The sequence below is a fragment of the Lolium rigidum genome, chromosome 3 (genome assembly GCF_022539505.1).
Source record: "Lolium rigidum isolate FL_2022 chromosome 3, APGP_CSIRO_Lrig_0.1, whole genome shotgun sequence".
In the NCBI taxonomy this organism is placed as follows: domain Eukaryota; kingdom Viridiplantae; phylum Streptophyta; class Magnoliopsida; order Poales; family Poaceae; genus Lolium; species Lolium rigidum.
In genome coordinates this window covers 47,080,564-47,090,290 of record NC_061510.1, presented here as the reverse complement: position 1 = coordinate 47,090,290, position 9,727 = coordinate 47,080,564, and the positions used below count along the sequence as shown (strand labels likewise).

At 44.7% G+C, this 9,727-nt stretch overlaps 1 protein-coding gene and 1 non-coding gene across 2 annotated transcripts; both read left to right on the top strand.

The window, feature by feature from the left end:
- Positions 1–3,607: 3,607 nt before the first annotated feature.
- On the top strand, positions 3,608–3,804 carry LOC124705096. Its single transcript, XR_007003938.1, has one exon. It is a non-coding gene; the product is annotated as a U2 spliceosomal RNA (small nuclear RNA).
- A 1,052-nt stretch (positions 3,805–4,856) lies between these two features.
- On the top strand, positions 4,857–7,093 carry LOC124701546. The gene is made up of 3 exons (XM_047233627.1): positions 4,857–5,100; positions 5,234–5,518; positions 6,795–7,093. The coding sequence occupies exons 1-3, from the start codon at positions 5,083–5,085 to the stop codon at positions 6,840–6,842; spliced, it is 351 nt and encodes a 116-aa protein (XP_047089583.1). The 5' UTR covers positions 4,857–5,082; the 3' UTR covers positions 6,843–7,093.
- The last annotated feature ends 2,634 nt before the right edge of the window (positions 7,094–9,727 follow it).

Sequence of the window (9,727 nt, the reverse complement as noted above, 5' to 3'; positions counted from 1 at the left end):
GGAGTTCCGGAATGGTCCGGAGAATAAGATTCATATATAGGAAGTCATATTCCAAGTTTGGAAATGATCCTAAGTGCATTTATGGCGTGTTCTAGAAGGTTCTAGAAAAGTCCTGAAGAAATCACCATGGAAAGTAGAGTCCCGGAGAGACTCCACCTTGCATGGCCAGCCAACCCTAGAAGGGAGGAGTCCAAGGTGGACTCCTCTAGGGTGGCCGGCCAACCCACCTCAAGGAAAGGTGGGAGTCCCACCTTGGGTAGGACTCCCTCCTTGAGTAGGTTTCCCACATATGGGAGGTTTTAGTGTTGGGGTCTTATTCGAAGACTTGGGCTAGAACTCTTGGGGCTTCCACCTATATAATGAGGGGCATAGGAGAGGGGGCTGATCACTTCAAGCCTCAGCCTTGGCCGCACCCCTTAGAGGACCGGCGCCCAACCCCCCTCTCTCCCCAAACCCTAGCGGTCTCTCTCCTCCACCACATCCCGCACGCTTAAGCGAAGCTCCGCCGGATTTCTCCACCACCACCGACACCACGCCGTCGTGCTCGTCGGATTCAAGAGGAGCTACTACTTCCGCTGCCCGCTGGAACGGGAGGTGGACGTCGTCTTCATCAACAACCGAACGTGTGATCGAGTACGGAGGTGCCGCCCGCTCGTGGCACCTGAAGCGATCGTGATCAAGATCTTCTACGCGCTTTTGCAAGCGGCAAGTGAACGTCTACCGCAGCAACAAGAGCCTCATCTTGTAGGCTTTGGAATCTCTTCAAGGGTGAGACTCGATACCCCCTCGTTGCTACCATCTTCTAGATTGCATCTTGGCTTGGATTGCGTGTTCGCGGTAGGAAATTTTTTGTTTTCTATGCAACGTTATCCTACACTGCCTACATCGTGTGAAGATCCCTTCTTAATGGTTGTGCATGGCTAAAGTGTACTAGCATAAGGAGAAGTAGGGTGGTTTTGGTGACCTGGAAATTTGTTTCCTTCTCCGACGAGGACATAGGATAACGTCAACTATTTGAATCTCGAGATACATCCTCATGTTTGTACTCCCCTTACTTTGCTTCTTTACTTATTGTAATGTAATTTTTTACAAGTTTCTACTTTGTAGAATTCATACTTACGGAGTTTATGCAACCATAGAAAAAATAAGATAAATGTGTCAACTTTCATTAAGATTTTAAACACTGCCTATTCGAGCAGGAGTAGAGATAGTCCGAACCAAATTTAGGAAACAAGATAGGATATTCCCAGGTGAGTGACAACTAGGTATACAAGACTCGTGGCAGGATGACCATAGCTAGCAAACCAGAATGAGAATCGCTATAAGCTCTTAGGTGGAAAATGAGATTTATTGGAGGCTAAACTATTCACTCATCGGTAAGAGCAACACGTATAAGAACAACACATGTACACTTCTTTTGGAACATGAGGAAGCAACCCGAGGTATAATAAACCTCAATAATAAAAATTTAGGAGGCAGGGCTAAGATTGGCCATAAGAAAGTGTTGACAAAGACGATCCTTCACAAAGGCAGTATACAATCATGTATAGTGACGATCATGTCATCAACATACATAATTAAATGATACAGAAAAAGAGGAGTTCGCGGGAGTTTAGGGTTGACATACTCCCTCCGTCCACAAATAAGTGTACCTGCGGGATTTTCAATATAAATTATAAGGTGGAGTGAAAAGTACATTGGGAACATGCATCTCTCCTCTTTAATTCTTTCACCTCCAATAAGCTAAGTGCATGTAAAAAACAAGAAGAATATGTGCTCAATATTATTGGGTTTGATTTCCGTGCGATGAGAGAGAAGCAATTAAATTGCATTGGGAAGATAGGAGTACACTCTTTTGTGGACAAAGTTTAGAGGCTAGATGTCCACTTATTTGAGGACGGAGGGAGTATAGCACATTATCATGATCAATCACTGAAAAACCAGCAGCAGTGATCACCTATGTGAAGCGCCAAACCAGACTTGAGAGGTTTGTTTACAACCATAAAGACAATGACGGAGATGACAATTAATGCCCTTTAAAACTGAATATTCATGTGGTGAGTACAACTCACCATTAATAAATGCATTTTAACATCAAGCTCATGAACATACCACTAGCGAATATGAGATTTAGCAAGAAGAGTACGTGTGATTAATGATCGTCCTAGGCACATGAGAAAATGCCTCATTATAGTCGCTACCATGCAACCGCTGAAAACCCCATTCCACAAGGCATACCTAGTAGCAATCAAGAAAAAAAACAGAGGATCGAGTACCTTGTAGAGTGTAGTCAAGTGATCAGAACACGAGACCGATTTTCCAGACCCTTCCCACCCCTCGTCCCTATCCACATGTGTCATATTCTCATTTGCTGGAGCCGTGACATCTACTCTTCTAATAACACCACTCATAGCGTAACAATAACTCCTTTTGCCTCCCCGCCGTCCATCCACCCCTATTCTATCCCATGCCTTTGCCCCGCCTTTGCCAAAAACCGAGACGTTGTTCACTATTTCAAGTTGAGCACTTCACTATTTCAACCAAAAAAAGAGGAAAATAACACTCTTTCCATCTATAAAAGGATTCTTTTAGAGTTGTACAAATTTAGATATATCTATACACTAAAGAGTGTCTACATATCTCTAAATTTAGTCAAATTTAAGATATAATGTACAGAGGTACTCCCTCCATTCTTTTTTTTTTTGAGAAACACAGTACAACGCAGACTCACACACACGCGCATACACTCACACCCATGAACGCACACACGCACACCCTACCCCTATGAGCACCTCCGAAAGACTGAGCCGGCGGGGATCTTGAAATTGACGAAGTCACCACTGGCGCCTCGTTGTCGACGGGAACGTCGCCTCCCACTGAATGAATATTCCGCCTTAATGAGACACACAGATGTCAAATCTGGGATTTGAACTCTGGTGGGCTGGGGGTACAACCACCCTCCTAACCACCCAACCTCTAGGTACTCCCTCCATTCATAAGTTACTCGACTTCGCATACAAATGTGTACAACCATGTATCTAGATTCATTTTAGTTACAAATACCTCCGTATCTAAAAAAAACCAAGTCACTTAATTTAGGACGGAGAAAGTGCTATTTAATACCTTGACAACTCCCTGTCGTTGCCGGCTACGAGACAGAAAAAAAATCACAAGCTTCCATAATCCAGCATCATTGGTGTTTAGATAAGAACATTATCCGGTGTATGGCCCTGACTCCAGCTGTTTATCTCTTCTGGTATGAAAACGGTGACGTACATACAGCGTGGTTGAAATATTTTGGATTGAATGGAAGAGAGAAAACACAAGACATCCAATCCATGAACCCGTGATTTTGTTTTGTCATCATTGGACGAGTGAAATCCGTGAAGCCGTGCATGCATCAGGGCTTTGACGTCCACGTTACGAGATTCAGCAGGCTATCTGTATTGGGCCTTTGATCGGTTGCAGCCCAAACACACCGGCCAGAGCCGCTCAAACTAAGCAACCGAGCGGGCGCGTGCTCGCGTTTAGTCCCACCTCGCGCAGCGAAGCCGCACAGGAGGCGAAGACTCGCTATATAAGCAGACCCTGGCCGGCTGTGAGAAGCATACCTTTCTCGGCCTTTTGGCTAAGATCAAGTGTAGTATCTGTTCTTATCAGTTTAATATCTGATATGTGGACCATGTGTCCACAACGATATTAAATTTATTTTTTGTGGGGGAGGGTCCACCACAGTAGCTTGCTACTGGGGCCCTCGAGTGTCGCCCAGGCTTTGCACTGCTGCCTGGACCCGGCGCACCCCAACCAAATCAATAAAAAGAAAATTGGAGCAGATTTTTCTCTTTGATCTGCTAGCTGGAACCTAATTAACCAGAACAGAAAATATGATCTTGCGTAGGCGTGAAGATCTTATTGGTTTAGTACGTAATGTGGATTGTGCTGCTGCTTTGAAGAACCGTTCGTGACTATAATCGGACCATCAGAATCAGATTCAGCGGTTGTATCTAACTCGACTGATTAGTGTACGTAATCCCGCAGCCACACATTTGGAATCCAGAACAGCTCATTTAGGTTGAATTCGGATATACTCTCTCTGTTCCATAACTTGTCGGCGTCGCGTCGTTGCACAAGGTAGACACGAAGAAAATCTACGTGCTAGCACAACCTATTTAAAGTTCATGCATAAGCATGCGACAGTTAAATCGGATCGGATAGGAGTAGAGCTATTTCAGACCCCATAATCAGAGCTGGGCTGTGAACATCTTTGTGCTCCCAACCAACAAAGCAACCGAATGCCCTGCCCGTGAAGTCTTGATAATAAAATCTATCAGAAACGCCTCAACCACAGGCAGGTGTCGGCAGCTGTTGCATGATGACTCCAAAGTGTTTTGTATTCATGCCTAGGAATTCCAAAACCCCCAATCCAGAATCTGCCAGCTCATTAAACCCTAGCCGATGTGTGACACTCATGCCGTCGTGCGCTGGGCTTCAATCTCCGGTGAGCTGTACACACGGAGTCGCCGGTCTTTCTCGCCGCCTTTTCTGCTCCCCGGCTGGGAAAGAAGCTTATCCGCCCAAGAGAAAGCCGTGTGAAAAATTTGAGCTAGTCAGCAGCTAGTGGACGGATCACGGACGTCTGGACGTGGCTGGGCGGCGGGCCCAGAGAAGCGCACACACAACGACACACGTTAATGTCACCAGCTGTAGCCTGTAGACGCGTCCACAGCAACGGTACCACAGCGTCTCAGAGCCAAAATCATAGGCAGATTGGGATTGATTAGGATAGTGGTTAGGGAAACCCCTGAGATTTGGCAGGCAGGGGTGGGCGCCCGCCGTTAGCTAGTTACTACTCCACCAGCTGGGTGTGGACTGGAAGATAGAAAATTCGTCGGCATCAACCCTATATAAGTACAGCTCTGCCGATCTGCTTCTTCTGTCCAGTCACTGTCCACACACATTTGTACCTCTCCGCACTGCACTGTGCTTGCTCTAGCTCGCTCCTGAATCTGCTCCACAGCCCACAGCTCAAGCAGAGCCTGAAGAAAACATCAGTGGTGCGCGTGTCTGCGAGAGAGATCATCCATGGAGAACCACAAGGAGGTAAGAAAAGCACGATTCCCGTCTCCCGATCGAATATTTCCCAGATCGATCATGCTGGCCATGGATTCCTTTTCCACGATCTGTTTGCTGCGCAAGAGGTTAACGATTTGGATGCGCGGGCTGTGCTGTGCAGGGTCAGGCGTGGATGACGGTGCCGGCGTTCGGGGACTGGGACATGAAGAACGGCGCCATGCCGGACTACTCCATGGACTTCTCTAAGATCCGGGAGATGCGCAAGCAGAACAAGAAGGAGCTCTCCCGCGCCAGCCTGGGCGGCGACGACGACATCCTCGCCCACCACCAACAGCACCAGCACCAGCACCAGCAGCAGAAGCCCGCCAAGGCGCCCACCAAGCTCGGCGGTACGGCCAACGACCACCGCCGCCAGCCCCTCCACGGCCGCGACGACTCCCCCACGGTATGCTTTCCCTGCTTACTATAGTCGGCTTGTAGTTTGACAAGTCATCATCCATTTGATGCCGCTTAACGGTCAAAAGTAGGATTCCCATGTCCACAACTTTTCTCTGTTTCGATTCGTTTGACCGTCCACATTAGAGTACTACTACTACTAGTATAAAAACTGTTAGCAGCCATGGGGTTTTGCTAGGTCAAACTCGTATTCCAAAGGAACGGCTAATTTGACCGTGGACGGTGGAACAGAGCATTTGAATCCTATGTTAACTAAACACATGTTTTCCTGTGCTAAGTAACTCAAAGAAGGGCTAGGAAAAGGACGAACAAACAGGTGTACATGTTCATCTGCAGCTCTACATTTGCCTGGTGACTCTTCTTGAGTTCTAGTAGTAAGTGCACAACTTGTTGTGATAAATAAAGTAAAGAAAAGAAGTACATGCACCGAAAAGTGGAACCGCCTTTGTGACAGCCGAGTAGTACTTCCTGATAATCATGTTTAGATGATTATGGTTGGCCCTGATACAAGTTTATGTCCCTGTCTGTCTATCTGCATCGACAGTGGAGTCGGTTCAACCTGTACAGGTTGGTCCAGCCTGAGCCATAGCACCGGCCATTCCAACCTTGTGCATGTAGTGCTTTGTCGCAACTGTCAGCTGATTGGCAAGGAAATCATCTTATTTTCTTAATCATACACTCCATATCTTTATGAAGGGCTCTACTGATAAAATGACAACTGATAGTATGTAATGTGTCATTGTCCATGAGGTATCCAAATAATCATGTTAGGAATACTACCTAACGAAAGACGATTATAGCATGTTAGGAATCCTAGCTGATGAAAGATGATTAAAAGAAACTAATAATGATATCATAAGCAGCCTAAAGGCTGCAGATATGATGAGAACTGGCAAGACAGGGTTGACATAAGTTCGGTGGCATCTTAGTATAATTTATACCTTCCTTAGGCTGTTGCTTATGACAATGGAGAAATTGATTACCACCAAAATAAGACAGGCAATTCCTTCAGCTACATAGTTGGCAAAATAACATTCAGAATTGCAATCCTGGGGGCTGTCGCAGTGTCTCTGTTGCATACAGCATGCTACTTAGCGCCTTTGATATGAAATTGAAGCTTGGTATTGCTCTTTTGTTTTGTAACCTGATTGACACCTACATGTACTTGCTGCCTTGTATATGAAATTGCAACTTGATTATGCGCTTTTGTTTTATAACCTGATTGATGCCTACATGTACTGACCTACAAGGAACTGTTGATGCAGGGGAGGAAGAGGTTCCTGAGCTATTTCCAGTGCTGTATCAAGGCCTAAAGAACTGCTACTGCTGCCTCCATTTGCGTGTCACGGCAGAGAACATCTTAGCAAATTTAGTCTAGGCTTGTTCGGTTTGCTCAAGTTCACCAAAAAAAATGTAATATATTTGTCGTCCTGACTCTTCATATGCTGGTCTGTTTAGATAACGAAACGATTTATGTGGGAAAACAAATTGCTTGCGAAACAAGGAATGATGTTGCCTAGTAATGTAGTATATCCAGGCAGAAATGGCATGTTCAATTTGTGTATTCGGTATTGGTATGATTGTAACTTGATTCAGGTGCTTCAACACCTCAGCTGTTGGACAGAGCCTGTACCACGGAGATTAGGCAGAGGAGACCTGGGGTTGTCTGAGCAACTAAGATACCTGAGGATAAGCTAATTAAGCTTGCTGAAACGTCTATAAATAATCGTTTTGAAAGACAGTGATGCTAATTAAGCTTGCTGAAACGTTTTATAAATAATCGTTTTGAAAGACAGTGATGCTAAAATATTATATGAACATGTGATTTTAGTTATCTTGCTTTATATGGAAAAAATCTTGATCATTCTTCTCATTTGATTTGGATAGTAAGAGGCAAATGACCTCAATGTTGGTAAAGATAAACATGTGTTATGAGGGTGCAATGTGAGTTTAACTTTCATAAAAACATAGTAACCATCACATAACGTAACACGACTTATACTTAAAAAAAGATAGTAGCGACATGATGTAATACTTGGTGTCTATGACTTATATGTACTTGGCATTTGTGTGAGAATCTCGTTTTCTTTTGAGGTTCTTCAAAGATCATGATATAACGACTAGATGGGGAGAATAGGATTTAACAAAAATTGTTGCGAATTAAAAAAAGAAAGGTGCTGGAGCAACAAGTGAAGCGCAACAACAACAACGACACATGATGAAGCCTACAAACAGAGATAATAAGTTGGATGTTAACAAATAGACAAAATGACAGACAAATTCATCAAGTGCTTCAACCAAAAAATAGATCAAACTGCAGGCTAACAACATATACAAACTTGATGAAGCATATGGCAAGGATGAGGACAAACGGAATACATGAATGCTTTAATTAGAGAAACAACAAATCATAAGCATGGAAACAAACAGGATTTTAGAAGTAAATGAGATGACTAATCTCTCCGTGGTAAACATCAACTCCAATCCACAACGACATAAGATATGCCCGAGTTCAGCTACTACGACATTAAGAAACGCCGGTCCATCTCAGTACCTACCACGACATATATATCTATTGGTATGGGTGTTACCATGGCGAATATATGTGTGCCAGCCTTAACAGCCGCCGAGAATGCTCATCCACCGGCCAAAATCTTTTGCAGGCGACTACATCTTGTGTCGTCCAAAAAAATCCGTCGGGTATGGGTGGAATTTTTGCAGTGTGAGCATAGTGAGAAGTGGAAGTTTAGTTATAATGGATGATCCGGAAGATAGTGATGAAGGGCAAGGTGGGAGAAACAAGGGAAAGCCGAGTGGAAGGAGGATGGAGAAGGACAATAAAAATAAGAAAGCCGAGGTCGCTAGCCTGAAAGATCACATCGAAAAGCTACGAAAGTCAAAAGAAACCACAATGGCCAAGCACATGGATTCAAAATTGGCCATGATCGAGAAGAAACAAGAACTTAAATAAGCTAAGTGGGAGGCTATCCAGTAAGCCGAAAATCGAAAGCTCGCTCGGCGAGGGCCACTGCGGAGAAGGTAAAGGCCGATGGTAGAGAGTCTTACATCCAGATCATGATGATGGATCCTAGCGGGTTGGGTGCTCTTGGAAGGGAGTTTAGAGAGATGCAAAAAATGGAGATCATGGAATGGAGAAGGCAAGAACATATGGCCTGTGGTGGAGATCATTTTGGTGTTCTTGGTGGTGATGCTATTGATGATGGTGATGGTGTTGATGTTGGTGTAATGGTGTTGCCGGTGATCACCGATTGGCCGATGATGGAGCTCGCAATGCTCAATGATAGTGTTACAACCGATGGCACTGTTGAAGATGTTGCTGTTGATGGCTTTGGTGCACACATTGCCATTTGATCGAGGGGTTGTTATTTGTTGTGTATTGTTTGGACATGTTTTAAACTGATACCTTTTGTATTACGCATGTTTGATTTGATCATCGGAAACATGTTTTCTATATGCCGTAAATTCTAATTTAAGGTACCGACACGAACTACGGTATAACAGATCCCTCTGCCGCAACTTACACCGCACTGGGAAACATATATCCAAGCTACGGTATATCCAAGTATCGACACTAGTAGATGTGCCCCTATCCTTTCAATTCAAAATATGAGATCTACTCCATAGTAGAGATGTTGTAAGAGCATGTCTAACAGACCCCTCAAAAGGCCCAACCCCGTAAAATAACCGCCGATATACGGGGTAGGGCTCTACCAGACCGTCTAGCAGACCCCGTAAAACAGGTCCTCGCGTCGATTTTTTACAGTTTTGGCTATGGAGCGGCTCTTCGCCCGTTACTTGCGAGGCAGGAGGCTGAATACAAGGCCAACCTCTCATCCTATTTCAGCTAGGGCGCGCAGACATTTCAGAATTCCCAACCGTTTTCCCGCGCCGCCGTTGAAAACAAAATATTCCGTAGGATTCTGTTTTACGGGGTGGGGATACGGGGTCTGCTAGCTCGGACGAGTTTTCGGCAGGTGAAAAGTGAATACAGGGCCGTTTACGGACAAAAAATGGCCACGACTTATTTTTATTTAAACAAAGCCACGACTTATCGTGTGCCCCTATCCTTAGAACGGTTCTTGAAACCCACCATGTCGCGGCTGCTCATCCGTTGTATGAGCTTCACATGACATATTTTGAATTTAAATCGTTTTAACACTAATAAATCTTTATTATA